The sequence below is a fragment of the Neoarius graeffei genome, chromosome 7 (genome assembly GCF_027579695.1).
Source record: "Neoarius graeffei isolate fNeoGra1 chromosome 7, fNeoGra1.pri, whole genome shotgun sequence".
In the NCBI taxonomy this organism is placed as follows: Eukaryota; Metazoa; Chordata; class Actinopteri; order Siluriformes; family Ariidae; genus Neoarius; species Neoarius graeffei.
The window spans coordinates 62589382-62607929 of record NC_083575.1 but is presented as its reverse complement, the minus strand read 5'-3'; the positions used below and the strand labels follow the sequence as shown (position 1 = coordinate 62607929).

The following is an 18548-nucleotide window of genomic DNA, read 5'->3' as shown; positions in this document are numbered from 1 at the left end:
TTTTAGCTAGTGTGCTAACACTACCCAGTCCATGCCTTAACCTTTTTGACAAGCTGTAGGCAAAATACACAGATTAAACACACAAATGATGACCACGGATAATGGTTTTGTTATTTACAATGCATTTAGCTACTCAGCTAGACTTGTTGGGCTAGCTTTATCGGCCTTGGATATACACCCATCCACCTCATCCTAAGACCGATGCAAGCCTCGACAGTATCCTGCTGGAAGATTACAGTCGAGAAACTCAGAGGTTTTGCGCCTTCATGTAATACTCAGTAATTGTAACGGTCATGTGACATGCATAATATTTTTTTTATTCCCGTGTTTCTGTAATATTGAAGAAACAGTAACAACTTGTGTATATTTCAGAAATTGTATATTACCATACTAATTAGTTTGGCAGTACACACCACTTAGGCATACTACTTAGTGTAGATTTTGCTGTTTGGGACGGAGCCCTGAATTCTCTCTGAACTGACTTGGCACTCACAGCCAAGAGATTAATCCATGTCGTGGAGAAGCATGCAACAACTCATATTATGCAACGTTCTCTCAAAAGTTGCTTGTCATAATGTTTTTGTATTAGTGTGTGTGAAATCTTAAAATCTTACATCTAGCAGGCTGCCAGTTGAGATAATATAAACTTGGCTTTCCAATCCAGAAAAGAACAAGGCAGAAAGCAAGAGCATTGTTTGTATATTTTATTTTATGTACACCATGTAAAAAATTCCACTGATCTGAGGACAGTGGTTGAGTGTCTTTGCACTGGCACTCCCACAACTGTCCTTCAAAAACCATTTCAGGAAGGAGGAAAAAAAAAAAAAGTAATCTGTAAAAGTACAAGAACCTACCATTGAAATGCAGTGGTGAGACGCTTTGCGCTTCGCAGTGAGCTTAAAATATACCTCCGCTCGGGTTTGGCTCCCTTCCCCCACCTCTCTTCCTCCCTGGTTTCCATGCTTGCTCCCTCACTGAAGTGACTCTTTAAATTCTCAAGTCCCTAAAAGGTCAATTGTTGACTAGTAAGACTCTCTTTTCCACCTTAAGGAGAAACAAGTCGACAAACCTGCAGTGTAAAAGCATTGATTCTGTTTGGTGCTCCGAGCACACGGGTATGAAATTCATAGTACCATAACAGCACGTTTATTATTATTTTTTTAAAGCTTTAATAAAGATGTGATGCATAGGAGTTTACACTTCTGTCCCTTTCTCCAGTGGAAAATTTAATTTATAGGGACACGGTGGTGGGAAGGAAAACAAATGCAGGTTGACAAACAGACTAACCGCAATAATACAGTGTACACAACTCGTTCCTGAAAGCGTCTCGTTTTCTCATCTGTGTCCAAACCTGATAGAAAAGAAGTCACTTTCCAGGCGCTGGGTGTGATAGTCGGAATCAGAGGGCTGCTGAGAGCTTGTCTGCCGTTCACAGCCGTAAAACTCTAAATTAGTGTTCGTTGTACGAGTGTCCAGCAGGCCACTGAAGGTACAGATAAAGTGCTTTTCTTTACATGACACATTAAATAATTAAAGCAAGTACATATGAAACTCTGTGATTCTCAAACGAGCCATGACCGTTCCCAACGCCCTCAGACCAAGAGCATCAAAACATAAAAATGAAAAATAAATGAAGGGGGGAAAAAATAAAAACGGGGAAAAAAAAAAAGTTATATTTCCTCAAGGGGACAGGCCATTTGAAGAAATTCGGCCCTCCGGTGAAAATATATAATCAATGACGACATACTGCATGTTTTAAGACCTACATAATGATCTCTAGATGCAGAAGATACAAAAGCATTTCACATTTTCAGTTTTGAAAGAAAAAGGAAAGTGGCCTTAGAGTTAGCCATGTCATTTACCATCAAATGGATTTTTGTCTTTTCCTGCTGAAGTGGACGAGGTGAAGGTCACTAGAGCAGGCTGGCTGATGGGATCCATGATGGATTGGTTAGCTATAGTAACTCTGCTGACAGGCAGGAGCTCTTCACCGACAGAAAACAGCAGCAGTGGGTGGGATCAATCGTATGCGAATGTAGCAAAGTCGCCTGTGCTTCACCGGCAATAAATACATTCAGATTTAGTGTTGAGCTACTTGTTATACTAAAACGGAAGTCCTGAACAAATCGATGGGGTAGAAAAACAGGTGGAGAGGAAGAGTTCTTCTCTTGTGTTTCCCAGACGGTCCTGCCTGCTTGCTTCCTCAAGCCCTCGACTGTTCTACGTGGTGGCCGATTTCTCCTTCCAGGCAGGTGGAGTGAGCGAAGAGGGGAGAGACGACAAAAAAAAAAAAAAAAAAAAAAAAAAAAGCACCTTCAACTCATGAGATCTGTAGCAAATGCACTCCATCCTGGTTGGGAATGATAGGAGGGGAGTACGGGGTCCTGAATCCAGCCAGAGTCCAGCCTTCCCCTCTTTCACTCCTGAAACACAAAATATGAACCACATTAGTCAACCAATGCTCTCTGGACCACCACTTGCATGTACAATGCTTTTTGGGGCCTGTGGGCATCAATGGTTACAAAAGAGAAAACGAGTACATTGAGCTTTAAAAACAAACTGGTTTGGAAAGAATTTACGGAGTAATGTACCATCAAAGCATAAATCAGAATTTAAGAATAGTGGGTATTTCGTTTTTTCCATTATGACAAAGATAATTTTAACATACAATTTTAGCTTCTAAAGCCATACCATATATGGCTATTAATTCTGGCCAATAACAATGTTTATACGAGCTTGGCTCTCTTTCACATGCCTGTCCAGCTTTCCCACTTTGAAGGGAAAGTTGTGTTGTTTTTTTTTTTATATTATTATTAGGGGAGGCAATAAATAAATAAATAAATAAATAAATAAATAAAGAGCCTGAGACCCAATGATCTCATCTGACTAGACAGCTTAATTTAAATAAATAATAATAAAGAAATAAAAAAAAAAACCCCACACATGTATGGTCTTCAACTAAAATGACTGGTAAAGAGCAGTCAGTCAGTCACTGAGTCAATATTTAACATTAGCAAGATGCAGGACAACGTTCTCTCTCACACACAAAAAATCTTAGGCTAGAAATAGCTTCCAAGTCACAGACTTGGAGGAAACTTGGTGGGGGGGAAAGGTGTTAATCCTAGAACAAATTCATTTTTCCTGTCTAAGCGTGATTCATAAGACATTTTTTTTAGCAATAAAAGGCATGTCCTAAACCTGCAAAAACTAAGGACACTTACATCACCAAGACCAAACAACAAATAACTCCAAAGGGTTGTCGCCGGCATTTAACAATACAATCAATCAAATTCATGTGCTTCGATATATTTCATAACACCACGCTTTAAATTGGTATTATGATGGGCTCACTAATGGCGTAACCAAAAGGCAAGGCAAGTTTATTTATATAGCGCATTTCATACACAGTGGCAGTTCAATGTGCTTTACAGAGGTAAAGGCAAAACAGTAAACAATAGAAAATAAAATTACATAAAATAAAGGGGGAAGAAGAGAGAAAAATAAAAATATAAGAATTAAACAATAGTAGAAATAAAGTAATAAAATGATGTAAAAGTTCAGTAAAAAAAAAACCAGCAGAATAAAATGGAATAAAAGTTTAAAACATGTAAAGATGATGATATTTATCAGTTAGCAGAAAGCATGTGAGAACATGTTTTAGTCTAGATTTGAAGCTGCCAACAGCAGGAGCATTTTTGATGTCCCCTGGGAGTTTGTTCCATAGCTGTACTGCATAGTAGCTAAAAGCTGCTTCACCACACTTTGCTTTAACAACAGGTTTTACCAGTAAATTTTTCTGTTGTGATCTGGTAGATCTGATTGGGTTAGGCCGCTGTAACATATCAGAGAGGTAATTGGGCCCTGTACCATTTAGAGATTTGTACACCAGCAGCAATGCTTTAAAGTCAATTCTGTAGCTTACCGGAAGCCAGTGAAGGGACCTTAGAATTGGAGTAATGTGCTCTGTTCTGGGGTGGCATGGTGGTGTAGTGGTTAGTGCCGTCACCTCACAGCAAGAAGGTCCGGGTTCGAGCCCCGTGGCCGGCGAGGGCCTCCCTGTGTCCGCGTGGGTTTCCTCCGGGTGCTCCGGTTTCCCCCACAGTCCAAAGACATGCAGGTTAGGTTAACTGGTGACTCTAAATTGACCGTAGGTGTGAATGGTTGTCTGTGTTTATGTGTCAGCCCTGTGATGACCTGGCGACTTGTCCAGGGTGTACCCCGCCTTTCGCCCGTAGTCAGCTGGGATAGGCTCCAGCTTGCCTGCGACCCTGTAGAAGGATAAAGCGGCTAGAGATAATGAGAGGAGATGCTCTGTTCTTTTTGTTCGTGTGAGAACCCTAGCCGCTGCATTTTGAAATCACCTGAAGTCAAAAAGCATTTGCCTTGTTGCCAGGAGATTGCACATTCGGGATCAATGCTGCAAGCCAGCTCTTTTGCCCCCACCCCACTTTCTCTTCTAAATCACAAAGAAAATGACCAATTGCAAGCATCTGTGAACTCGTGTATATAGAAGTGGGCAGACAGCACTATCCTCAGTGTGTTAGGCTACCATCTCACACCACAAGTCGTTTGAAAAGACGTGACTGCCTGGCTTCATGCATCTCAGTGGAAGCATGTGCTAGTAGGCTTGAGACAAGTGAAGATAGTATCAGGAATTGTTGACAGACTCCATCACAACACGTATCAAGTTGGCCATTTTAAAGCCTGTCGATAAACATGGTGACTGCAGGTTTTAGACAAACATGTTCCATCTTGTAATCGGCATTTCCTCTTCACCTAGTTCGTAGTCCTGTATGAATCTTAATGGACTGTGGTGTCTGACTTCACAGCAGAGGAACAAAACAGCCATCTCTGATGCATCTTAGCGTCACTCGTCCATGCTTGCCAAACAGACAAAGGCATTCAAAGCCTTCATGCACAAAACATGAAGGAAAGCTTAAATTAAGAAAGTGAAACGTTTATCAGAGCTACTTCACTACACAAGAATTTAAATATCGCCGCTACTGTTCACAGTACATGCATGCTTCGTTTATATTATTTTATTTCAAATATATAATGAGCTTAGCTGTTAATAACTCCTTAGGTTTATTTACAGTCCTGATTTCAGGTTTGAAAGGATTCCTGACTTTGTTAATAGGTAATTAATTAAAAAAAAAAAAAACGTGCTCTGAGAGCACAATATCCCCCGCTGGCAACTATATCCATGCTACAAGTGCTTAATACACCCTCATGAAATTGTCAAAAGTACAAGTTTGATAATCAAGGGCCATAACTCCGGTAAAATGCGACTGAATTGAATGAAATTGCAATATGCCTATTACCGAAATAAAGAATCCTGTCAAGTTTTTTGAAATTCCTCCAAAAATTGAGAGGATCAGTGTTGCCAGATACTGCTGACTTTTTCCAGCCCAAAATGTGTTCAAAACCCGCCAAAATGCACTTGAAACCGCCCAATCTGGCAACACTGGTGAGGAGTTGATTTCGGAAGGTGAATACCCTTCCTGGGACAGACGGGGACACATCGCCACGACAATCCCTTTTCGGGCCTTTTGGCCAGGGTGTGCGTGTTATTTATTTAAATAAATAAATAAAAATAAATAAAAAAAGTGACTTGTGGCTACAGCTGCAATCCACAGGTGATGATATCCATCAATGATGGTTGGGGGGTACGCAGAACAACAATGGCATACTGCACACAATCTCACAAGCATATCTGCAAGCCTTCAGCCTCCCTGGTTGGTAGCAGTCCTGTGACAGGAAGAGATGGCTGGCTGGCGAGTTAGCAGCTGAGCAAAATTGGGTGAGAAAAATGGGGAAAAATACAAAAGGGGGAAAAAAAAAAAAGGTACTGTGATGATTATGGGAGTATTTCAACAACTGAACTTTTAGTGACTCACATCACCCATTAAACGGCAGTGGAACTCAACTACTAAGCCACATGGAAATTGGAATCATGAGCGCGAAGATGCACAGCAAATATCCTCTGCCATCGTGTTTAAAATGCCCTTCTCCAGACTGTTATTATATCAGTCAGTCATTGCTACTGGTGAAGATATCTGAATGTCAACCGTGGCATTTAAGGAAGCTTTTAGGTAACTTTTTTTTTTTTTAAAGCATTGCTGTTTTTATGCATGAAAGAGCAATACTTTTATTGTCATTGTCTTTCTATAACATGGTGCACTGGGTTTACTGTTCAGGATGCTACCACATCAGCTGTGGACCATATTTTACAAGACACAGTCCTTCATAAGCAAATGGCTGACCGTGCCCTTCCTCTTATTTTAGGAATTCACTGCAAAACATTTCATGAACAGGAAAGATTAAACTCTTAGGAACTTTTATTGCAAGATTTTTTATTTTTTTTTTAAACATATGGGCCCAGAACTTGGTTACTTAGACACTTCATGTCTTAAAGTGCTGATGACACGTTTTTGACATCTTTGGCGATGTTTTAGAACATAAAACGTAATTCCCGATGATCCATATATTAATTCACGAAGGCGCCTATTTTACAAGTTATGATAAAAAACGTGGCTATTTGGGCAAATTTGACAGGGCTGCAGCACCCAGTAGACAAAGGAGGAGGAGGAGGAGCTATATGACGTCAGTGAAAGAACCTTCCTCCTAACTTACCAGTTTGTTGTTGATGCGACAGGTGTTCAGTTTATCATTATTAGTATTTTTATTAGACATTATTATACATCATATAGTTATTATGCCTTCGTGTTGTGTTGCCGGCTTTTGCTCCAAAACCCACAAGGATGGGGTAAGTTTATTCAAGTTTCCCAGAGATCCCGAGCTGCATGCGAAGTGGGTGAAGCAAGTCAGGCGCACTCGTGAGAAGTGGGAGCCCTCACCAACATCCGTCCTGTGCTCTGAACACTTCGATTTGGATTGTTTTGACACCCTTCCCAGCTTAAAAGAATCTCTTGGGTGTGCAGTTCAGCACAAACGTGTGTTACTACCATCAGCAGTGCCTACACAGTGTTACCAGATTGGGAGGTTTCCCGCCCAGTTGGGCGGTTTCTGAACATATTTTGGGCTGGAAAACGTCAGCAGTATCTGTTGCCAGATACTGCTGAAGTTTTCCAGCCCAAAATATGTTCAAAACCCACCAAAATGCACTTGAAACTGCCCAACTGGGCGGGAAACCTCCCAATCTGGCAACACTGCCAGTATTCCGGAGGGGTTCTACTAGTAGCTATGCCGGATCCAAAGACAGTCCTCCTGTCAGAACATGTGTTGTGAAATGACATAAGATAAAGGTACGTAGAGCTATAGATTCTACATGATAATCATAAATGTAATCATAAAGTCGGCATGATAGTCATGTATTTGCTTGTGAAAGCTTGCGGCTTTCATGTAACTGCTGCCTAGCAACGAGAGGCAAAGGGTAAAGAGGGTAGGCTATCATAGATTCTATTCGGAAGAGATCAACACAATTCTAGACTCCCAGAAGAGGAAGAGCTAGCACTAGAGAGTTCACCGGCGTTTTCATGCGCCATTTCCATTGAGTAGAACCAGAGTAGAACAGCCAGTGAACCGCAGCGTTCTTCCGCTGACGTCACAACATGGCCGCGAGCCACGGACCCAGTTTTCTTGTGCTGTGCAATTAAAAGTTGGATATTTGCGTAACAACAGCTTCTTTTCACGTAATTATAACAGAAATCTTACATGTTTGCCATGTTGTACAGTTTATTTAAGAAATTGCATAGAGTCATGTTCGTGTCATCAGCACTTTAAAAAGTCATGATGGATGTTGCTTCTCTTTACTTAGTTGAGCAGTTTGAAATAATATGGATTACTACAGTTGTATTACATTTCAGGCATTAAATCAGACGCTTTTATCCAGAGTGATGCACAGCATACCCAGAACAGCCTGGGGGTTAGGTGCCAGGTGCCTTGCTCAAGGGCGCGTCAGCCGTTCCTGCTGGTCCAGGGAAGTGAACCGGCAACCTTTTGGCCCCAAAGCTGCGTCTCTAACCATTAAGCCATGGCTTCCCCAATATAAAATGCTGCTTATATTAGAATAGGGCCATTTACTGTACTTTTAGTGTTTACTATTTGATCTCAAACACATTAAGGCGGCAAGAAATTGCACTAATTACCTTTTGACGAGACACACCCGTTAACTGAAAAGCGTTCCAGGCGACTACCTCATGAAGCTGGTTAAAGCCTAGGTCACAACCGGCCGTACATGCTCCTACGGCTGGTCTACGTGCAAAAAAACGCAAGAAACACACGGAGGGCGCGCGTGTGACGTGCTGATTTTCGAGCCGTAGACCGGCCGCAGAGGTTCTTTATCATGTCAAACTCTACGGGCGCTTACGTTTTTTTCAGGTCGCAAGACAAACTTACGGCCAACGTGCGTCTTTCTCCACGAACAAAAAAAAGCAGCGATTTGGAAAACGCCAAAAATCGCATGGCCAAAAAAAAATTTTTTTAAAAATCGTACGTCCGGTTGTGACCTAGGCTTTAGATAATGCCAATAGTGTGCAAAGCGTCAAGGTAAACGCTGGCTACTTTGAAGAATCTAAAATATGAAACATTTTGTTTACCACATATATGGAATTTTGTTCCATAGTTTTGAATTTTTTAGTAGGTGTGTCCAGATTTTGACTGGTTCTCTCATTTTATTTATACATCACACTCCCCTCCACAATTATTAGCACCCCTTGTAAAGATTAGTAGAAAGGTTTTGTTTTTTTTTGGGGGGGGGGGGGGGGGTAATGTGTCTGCCTTTTGGTGAAGTAGCTTTATCTCACACTATAAAAATGAGAAAAATCCAACCTTTAATCGAAATAAATTGATTCAGAGAAACACAAATCCATCAACAAATAATTATCCATCTTATTCACCCAGCAACCCTTGTCTGTGACAGAATACTTCACTACCATCATGGATGCATGAAAGAGCAACCAGGAAGTTGTGCTGTAGTGGAAACTCCATGGCTGCATTCCAATAGACTCCCCCCCCCCTTACGAAGATTGCTATCTTGGGTGAAACGTCCCGGAAGTATCTAAACTGGCAGCCATGATACAAACTGTTAAAATTCTCTAAACGCTATGGAAAGGTACTTCAATGTTTTCTTTTAGAAAAGCTTACAGTGGACCATCCTTTACGAAAGGAAAGATGATGCTGTCTCACAATGCCTTGCAGCAACAACATTTAAAAGGGACGCGCCATCACCACACCGTTCATGCAAGCAACGACATACATGTACAGTCTCATCTCATCTCATTATCTCTAGCCGCTTTATCCTTCTACAGGGTCGCAGGCAAGCTGGAGCCTATCCCAGCTGACTACGGGCGAAAGGCGGGGTACACCCTGGACAAGTCTACATGTACAGTAGTAGATTTATAGGCCAAACATGTCATACCCATCTGGCATACATTTAACCACCATTTTTCACACAACATTTGAGATTCTGGTCAATAAACATGAGTGGACAAGAAGGCGAGCAGCCTGTGTGGTGCACCGAGGGCCGAAGCATACTTCTGCAGACACGGTCTGTGCATGGAAACCGTCACGCGCACAGTCCACGCAACATTCAAATTTTCTGTTCGCATGAACCTGTGCATGTGTGAAAGTGAGCGTGCAGTAATAGTAACGGTAGTGTGCATGTGTTCAGCTTGTGCACCGAGACGCACAAACCAAGTATAATTTGGAGACACCCCTGCACACACCCGCGTCCACAGAAGTAGACTTCAGCCCTGAGAATCACAGTGTCTGGTGATCAGAGCGAGTTGTGAAATAAAACGTTTGCGAAATCTCTCTTTGAATAATTAAACACACCGAATATCCTGCGTCAGTTTATAGTGTTTATAGAACGCTTAAAATATTTTTGTTTTGAAAAGGAAGCAATGCATTTGGACAGGGACACAATTTTTGGAATTTTGCCTCTGCAATCCACCGCACTGGACTTGAAATGAAGCAATCAACGTGTGACTGAAGTGTTCGCGTTAATTCAAGGGGATTAACAAAAACGCTGCATTAACTGCTCAGGAATTACAGCCATTTTTACCCCGTCTCTCCATTTTCACAGGCATAAAATTGGACAAACTAAAGACAAGCAGCATTTTTAATACTTGGATGCCAACCCTTTGCAGTCAATCACTGCCTGAAGTCTGGAACCCAGTGACCTCACCAAATGCTGAGTTTCCTTCCTCGAGATGTTTTGCCAGGCCATTACTGCAGCCAGTCTTAGAAATGCTTCAGTGCTTATTTGTCAGTCTTTCAGTTGCTGCTTGTTGTGGGTTGCCTTCAGTAAATAAAAAAGCATGTTCAATTTGGTTGACAGACGTTTTAGAACATCCCATTTCTTTAGGGATGCTTTCACAGTATGTTTTGGCTCATTATCCATTTGGACTGGGTCTTATCAATTTTGCAGCATTTGCAAGAATCTGAGTAGGAAATATAGCACTGTACACTTCAGAACTCATCCAACTCCTTCTATTAAAATCTCTCTCATCAGCTCTAAACACCAGTGACCCAGCTGACTGGCGGCCAAACGTGCTCATATCCACCAAACTTGACAGATGTGGTATGCCTTGGATCATAAGTCTTTCCTTTCCTTCTCCACACTGTTCCCTTTCCATCATTCTATACAAGTTAATCGCAGTTTCAGCCGTTTAAAGAATTTTATTCCAGAACTGAGAAGGCTTTCTAGAAAATTCTTATCTGGCCTTTCTGCTGCTGAATGCTACCAGTGGTTTGCATCTTGAGGAAAACCCTCTGTATTTACGTTCATGAAGGCGTCTCTATTGTAGATATTGGTAGCGACAGTGATGGGCCTACCCTCCTTGAGTGTTCCTGACTTGGTCAGATGTGGCGATGGGATTTTTCCTTCACCAAGGCAAGAATTAAACAATCATCCACTTTAGTTGTCTTTCACGGTCTTCTGTTGTTGCCGAATTCACCAGTGTATTCCTTCTGTTTTCAGAATGGACCAAACTGTTGGTTTGGCCACTCCTGAATTTTCTGCTATGCCTCGGACAGCTCAACACGGCCGAGTCGAAGGCATACAAAGGTGCTGCTGGCAGCCGCCATACTACTCACGTCTAACCACAAAACACAGCTCAGATATTCATACCTGTAAGCAATTTAGAGTAGCCGACTCTATTCAATTAACCTAACTGCATGTATGAACTGTGGGGGAAACCGGAGTACCTGGAGGCAACCCACGCAGACACAGGGAGAACATGCAAACTCTACACAGAAAGGCCCCCTTCGGGCACTGGGCTCAAACCCAGAACCTTCTTGCTGTAAGGCAACCGTGCTAACCACTACACCCCCGTGCCGCCCAGTAATGACCTAATGATGGCCTCCTTCACCTTCATTGACAGCTCTTTGGACTGCATATTGAGGGGTCCCAAGAACAAGCTATCAAATGCAATTTCAACATTTGGAATCAACCCCAGACCTTTTATCATTTTAATGGTGTCATGAAATCAATGAGGACATAGGCCAAACCTGACCATAAAACTGCTTATCAGTCAATTGTCCAATTACTTTTGAGCCTGTGAAAATGGAAGGACTATTAAAAAAAAAAAAAAAGCTGTAACTCCGAAATGGAGCTGTGTGCGCGCGTGTGTGTTAGCAAACATTAGCAAATACCCTCACAAGCTTCATATGATGTACAATCTGTAATGTTTATTTTCTCAAATAATGCAATCAATATGAGGATGTTAATGTTGAATAATGTTTAAAAGTGAAATACAAGTGGTTGTCCAATTGGCTCAACACTACGTGACCGCCACACTTGTTCACATAAAAGGTCAGATTTGCTTAACCTTTGCTGCTGCACAGCAAGCCGCATTACGCCATCCTGCAATAGGCGTCATTTGCCACAGAGATCTTCAGGAGAAACGAACAGGATGTTGTGCAGAGAACTTGAGTGTACACGCATACTGTTAGACACGGGTGCTGGAAACGAACATCTGAGCATTTAAAATTATCGAAAGCAAACAGAACAGTAGAGATGATGTCTCACCTATGTCTCGCAGTGTGACAGCAGAGAGGTGATCTCAGAACTCATGTGGCCTACTGCTTTAGCCGCCTCAATGATGGCGCGCCGGTACATGCCCTTTTTCTTGCGGTTGAAGCGCAGCCGGAAGAACTCGCGGAAAGGTGAAAGTTTAGCCACGGAAAGCTGCGAGGTGGTGGGCGAGCCGAACCAGGCCACTTTGGCTTCGGGCCATGGTGCATCTGCCTCATCCTCCTCTCGCCGAGTGCCATTAATACTCAGGATTCTGGCTGGCCACCAGGGAAAACCATGTATCTTTCCCCACACTACATCACCAACGGTTACAGCATGGCCCTCCTCCGTTATGCACTTGCTCATGCTGCGTGTATGTAACCTCACAGTCAGCGGTGGCACTGTCCTACCATCAGCCCGTGAAGCCGATGATGTCGTCGACACCGAGGATGATACGCCAAGAACATGCTCGCCAGGTGCCAGCTCGCACAGCTCTGGTGATGTCCCATCCGAGCTGAATGATTTGGACTCGTCCATGCTGTCGCTGCTACACACTGAAAGACTGGAGGAGTCTGCCTTGCGCTTGCCAAAGTTGATAAGGAGTGTGAGGTCACCGTGCCGCTCAGTTTCCTCACCTGGCCACAATTCCAGGGCGTTTTTGTCCCCCGAGTCCTCAGGTCGAGTCAGCCCTGAACCAGGAATCCTGGGACTCCTGCGTCTTGCTTCCCCTACCAGTTCTGCCTCGTACACAGACACGCGTTCCACACCATCGCCACGGGACTTTAAACGGATTTTGGGTGATGGGATGTCCTGATCAGTCAGCTTTGGGAGTTTGAGTTTGGGGATAGACACCGTAAGGCCAGTCCGAATGGACTCGATAGCAGAACGTGTCTCTTTTCTGGACTCGCGGCTGTTGTCATGCTCCCCAAGCCCATTCTGCATCAGCTGCTTGGGGCAGAAAGGCTTCACAGAACCATGAACTCTGGATGGGATTTTCATGACCTCTCCTTTCCCTTGTGGAGTGCTATAGGAGATCTTTATCACTGGGCTGTGAGGCACTACATCGCCTCCTGGGAACTTCTCGTCTTCCTTTCTCTCTTTTCGACAACGCTTGCTTTCATAGCATGGAGCCTCATCTCGCCTCTTGGATTCCCTCGTGGCGTCTCCGTCTTCCTTCCTGAGTCCTTTAGGTGGGCCATGCTCCTTGGCATGCTCCTCCCCTTGTGGTGCATTCTCCTTCCTGGAAGGCTTGGCCACAGCTGACCCATCTTTACTGTCCTCGTCGCTGGTGACTGTGTTCTTGCACTTCTCACACAGCACCTGTCTAGGCCGTAGTCTAATAGTGCTCATGGTCATGCGGCCAGGCTCTCGAGACCGTCTCTTCTTTCTTTTGATTGGTCGGGGTGGAGGTTGAGGAACCCATTGACTGTATGTGTGACGTACCCACATGGGCTGAGGAAAAGGAGCGCCCTCAAAGTAGGGCGGGTAGGTAGGCTGGCCTGGCTGTACTGGGATGGGTAAGGGGACGGCAGGCGGCTTTTCAGGCTCGGTGTTCTCATCCTTTGGTCGCTGGGCTGACTGAATGGCTGGCTTGGAGCATGGATCCTCATTCATCATGTCAGATTCCTGTCTGGATATGAGAGGCTCTTCTGACTTTCCTACGACATCTGGCAGGCAAAACAATCCAGTCCTAGATGAAACAAAAGAGAAAGCCTGTAAGGGCACTGAACAGGTTCTTAAAGCAGTGAGAGGAAAATCACAGGCTCTTCGACAAGTTCAATCACAGAAGTCTGCTTAATGCATTCAACGGATTCAAAATATTTTTTTAAATAAACACATTAAGAAATGCACAGATGTTTGCTAAATTAGTTCTCAACTTGAACCAACCCTAATAGGAAAAAGAATTGTACTTCAAGTTGGAAATCTCATTTTGTGGAGGAGCAGCGATTTCCTACTCTCACACAATGTGTCACAACATGCAGAGTTTTACCTGTAGTACCTGGAACTGAAATTCCAGGTAAAAGCACTGGCAACTTTGATCTTGATAACACTCCACAACAAGTCTAAAAGCTTACACGGTGCTTGAATTGAACCAAGCTGCTCATCAGTAAGACAGTTATAAATGAAACTATTATGAACATTCAGTCTGCATTGTGAGATCTGTTTGAAGTATTCCATTTTAAACGTTAGTTATAAAATGCAGGATATTCATACTAATATTGAGACAGATCCAAATGTCTACCCATCTTATGGAGGACAACAGTAAATCAAACTGAACTACGAAACACTGGGCCATTGTCTTTCTTGAACTGAATTCTGACTTCGGATGTGTGTTGCAGTTCAGTCCAAAAATAAATGCATACGTCTTTTGTGAAGCGCAGCACCGACATGCATAGGGCAGGAACTCGGACCATTTTGTCACAATCGGTGAAGGGTGGCTGTAGTCAAGACGGCACACTCAGTGGCTCGACTCTGTCAGAGACAGCAGACAAAGAGGCCAACAGGCCTGCCTCACAACAGCCCCCCTCCACACTCCCTGAACAAAAACAATCCCATCAGCCACCAGGGATGCAGCCACGGAGAGCCTGGAGATTTGGTTGTTTTCACATCCTGCCTGATATTTGATTGTGTGGTGATTATTAATTAATCCCTAGAAGAAAAGGCTCCCCACCCCCATACAGTCCTTTGAGACTTCTGAAAACAGAAGTACCTGTCTAGTGTGTCTTTAGCGGGGAGAAAGGGGGAAAAAAAAAAAAACCCAAGCAAACGTACAGTTATTGCAGACCTATACAAAAAATGTTTACCGTGACAGAATTTCTGTCTCGTCTGTCTCTTTTTTTTAAATAACTTGACATTTGTGATAGCTTTTGTGCCGATGTCATCCTAACACTAACGATAAATCAAAGACGACTATTTGGAAAAGGACAGAATGGCCTGACCAAGATGGGAGAGCTAATACAAATTGCCCGGGCCATGTAAAGAATAAGAGTTTCTGAGAAGCAGTGACTCAGCATCACTATGATTCAACCCAGGCTGCTGACACGACGGCAATTATCAAAATACAGGAAATGACAAACAATATAGCAATGGGAAATGAGGAAACGAGGGGAAGCTTTTTGCATCATAAAACATCTATAACAAAAACATACTATCGCCACAAAGAAATGAAACAATACCAGAACAAAAGACCAGAGTAATAATGGATTAGACAGCGAGATGGACAACACTCTTCCTTTGCACAATCGTTGAACAGATACTGTGATTGAAAATATGGTTTTGAGATGGGACGTGATGCTTCCTGGGGGTGAAAAGTTCGACAGAAATATAAGACAGAAAAATCAATTATAATACCATCTAAAGGTCAATAACTGTCATTAAAAAGAGAAACCATGAAATTTGACCTGAATTACAGAGACTATGAATTAGGGAATGTTTACGAGGTAACAAATTTAAAACCTGTGTGTCTTGGGCGGTACCTGGACAACAAAAACATTATGTTTGCCAGAACATTCTTTGCATTCGGATGGGTGTATTGTGACACATTAACATCATGAAACAATTATATTTTGGTGCTTTAATAAAAACCATCCGGTCACCGAGACACTGAATGATAAATTAAGATTTCACCCTATGTAGTGGAAGTTCATTATGTCTATCTATTATAGATATTTCAAGTTCGTTTCTTAGACAAGGATTTTTTTAAACTCGTTACCTTGTTAACAAGGATTTTTTAAACTCGTTACCTTGTTAACAAGGTAACGAGTTTAAAAAAATCCTTGTCTAAGAAACGAACTTGAAATATCTAAGATTTCACCCTGTTTTCCTCATTAACTAGATCCATTTTGATACCATATCAAGGCTGAGTAAAAATAAGGCTCTAATGGAACAAAACATCGTGATTGATATTGTATATTGCAAAGTGTTACAATATCATATCACATCACTAACAGAAGAACTTGTATAGTTGAAGGGGCTTTTTTTTTAAATCAGAGAAAGAAAAAAAAAACCAAACTCTTGCTTCTTTTGGAAACTGTGCGCGCTATGCTTAAACCTGTCAAAATAGAGAAGGCCAAATACAAGGGGAAAGACGATCATAGGATTCTAACGTAGCTTCTAAAAGACACAGAATGGTTCTTAAAGGTTTCTGAAATATATGAGTGATTCCACGCTTATGGGTACTGAAATGGGGACATGAACTTATTTTTAAAAATTCACCTAAAACCATTTCTTTTTTTACCATCAGGTCACAAAACATGTAATCTTTAATGAATGATATGTTAAAAGATAACTTTAATTTTCTGAGATGTAATAAAAACATATTTATATGCCAAAGTCAAGCCTATGAGTTCCAAAATGATGTCTATTACATTACTTCTGTTACGATTGTCCATCTCGCGTCTGTTACAAATTAATTACAATCTAGCTATATACCATGTTAATCTTATTGAAACAATGTGTATGTTTATTCTACTACACATGTTTATTAATTATATTTGCTAAAACATCACCTTCCTAGGTTTCAAAAAGTAATTCTACATTGTTAAAATTGAGAATATATATGTCCACAACACTTCTGTTATGTTCTGACTTTGGCATATAAATATGTTTTTATTACATCTCAGAAAATTAAAGTTATCTTTTAACATATCATTCATTAAAGATTACATGTTTTGTGACCTGATGGTAAAAAAAGAAATGGTTTTAGGTGAATTTTTAAAAATAAGTTCATGTCCCCATTTCAGTACCCATAAGCGTGGAATCACTCATAAAAAAAAAAAAAGACTAATTTTTACAAATACAAATTTCCTGATAACCTTTATTTAACCAAGGTAGGCACAACGAGACGTAAACCTGGACAATAGCGCAAAGATGACCACGAACAACATTCAGACACAGGACATCAACGCAACACAATATACTGCAGCACTGCAAAACAATTAAAACCATTTCACACTACTCATCCTCCATCATAATTCCTACCTCGAAATCCATGTTACAGGTACATGTTGGCTAAAAATCATATGCTACAAGTTCAACAAAGGTCAGCAGCATTGGCTTGGCCAGTGACACCCCACCTGTCTTTGTCTTGAAGAAAGATGGCCTTTCCAGCAGCTTCAACTTCTCTCCTCTACTGAACCAATACATGAATGAACAAAACACCTTTGTTTATTCTGCACAATATCTACCATGTATTAATAGAGATATACGTGTTTAATATACAGCTGTGAAGCTTTTGTTTAAGAGCCTGACAATCAGAAAGGGAAACACACACACACCGAAGGTAATCTGCTTCACATGTGACTATGTCCAAGTTGTCTGTGAAAAGTCGATTAAAAACGCCAGGATGTGAACTTAACCAAGAGAAATTGAGCAATGCTACACAGAAAACACCTGCATAAAACGTGAAAAACCTGGGGTTTAGTCCACTTCATTTGAATGAGCACAATTTCAGCTAGCAACCACAAGCTACAACAATGACAGATTATCCTGCCCTGCATTAAAAAAAACACACACACAAATTTCAGCTGATATATATATATATATATATATATATATATATATGAAGTCAAAAGCGCCTTTACAAGCACACAGTATAAAACAAACAATATACATCATATGAACGCTGCATTAAACTAGCATTAGCATTAGCTTGACATATTTTACACCAGCTAAGTGGCTAAGCTTAGCTGGCACAGGTAATATTACTGAATAGATAGTGAATTTTATCATCATTTATTAATTATTAATAATTATATATTAGTGCACACACGCGTGTGTAAATCATGAACTTGTGTAGAATAAAAGGATTTTTGTTGTGCTATTCCTGCCCTGGCTTTGAATAAACAGGGGGCCTGCTTGTCTCTGCCTGGCCTCTTCTTGATGGATAGCGTTCGCTTAGTTAGCCAAGTTAGCTTAGCTTAGCTGATAGCCTTAGCGCGTTTCAAGAAAAAATAACAATAATGCGAATGAAACGCACTCACTTTTTGTTGCAATCGAGCAAAATCCCGGTGTAGCTCCGATCTCGGTAAGTGAGCGTCACCACCAGTGTGTCATTCACTATCTGTTCAATGGTGACCGGAATCCGGGAGCCGGCCCGCAGCTCCTCGGCCGCGGCCTCCATGTTTCCTGGGTGAAGTGTCCGGCTTGGCGCTGCTCGTTCCCGGGCGCCGGAGCCGCCGCGCGTCGGCCTCAGATCCTCGCTCCTTCTCCTAGCGAGCACAGGAGGCTACACAGGGCCACGGAATGACGCCATCAACCCACCGGCGCAATTACAGCCGCGCGGCCAGCCGTGACATCACAAAGAGGCGAGAGAGGAATCGGTGAGCGCGCGATCCTCCGCTTCCACACGAGTTTTCTTCTCAACCCGAGTTTCCACGCGTGGGGAAGAAAGGGGACGTGAACACTATGTGCATTTCACCACTCTGTCCCTTCCCATCAACCCCATACACTCATTTTACCCACTCATCAGCAGCACTAGTCATTAATCTGCTCATAACACGGCAACACTGACACACGGATTATGAAATAAACACAAGGTTATTGATCGAAATCTGGACCTGTAGTGGACATG

The 18548-nt window shown here is 42.2% G+C and overlaps 1 protein-coding gene across 2 annotated transcripts; it reads right to left on the bottom strand.

Annotated features, from left to right (window-relative positions):
* Positions 1 to 690: 690 nt before the first annotated feature.
* On the bottom strand, positions 691 to 18418 carry pwwp2b (PWWP domain containing 2B). Of its 2 annotated transcripts, XM_060926222.1 has the most exons (4): positions 17254 to 17335; positions 17053 to 17105; positions 11993 to 13667; positions 691 to 2423 (listed from the first exon to the last, which is right to left on the bottom strand). In XM_060926222.1, the coding sequence occupies exon 3, from the start codon at positions 13592 to 13594 to the stop codon at positions 11993 to 11995; it is 1602 nt and encodes a 533-aa protein (XP_060782205.1). In that variant the 5' UTR covers positions 13595 to 13667; positions 17053 to 17105; positions 17254 to 17335; the 3' UTR covers positions 691 to 2423. The 2 variants fall into 2 exon arrangements, with proteins under 2 accessions (XP_060782205.1, XP_060782204.1); XM_060926221.1 differs by lacking the exons at positions 17053 to 17105; positions 17254 to 17335 and adding an exon at positions 17959 to 18418.
* Between the last annotated feature and the right edge of the window lie 130 nt (positions 18419 to 18548).

Excerpts from the sequence above, each read along its gene's own strand:
- pwwp2b (XM_060926221.1), bottom strand. The coding sequence starts at position 18,098 with ATGGAGGCCGCGGCCGAGGAGCTGCGGGCCGGCTCCCGGATTCCGGTC. Across the intron at positions 13,668-17,958 it reads TTGCTCGATTGCAACAAAAA|GACTGGATTGTTTTGCCTGC; the intron begins GTGAGTGCGTTT and ends TGTTTCATCTAG.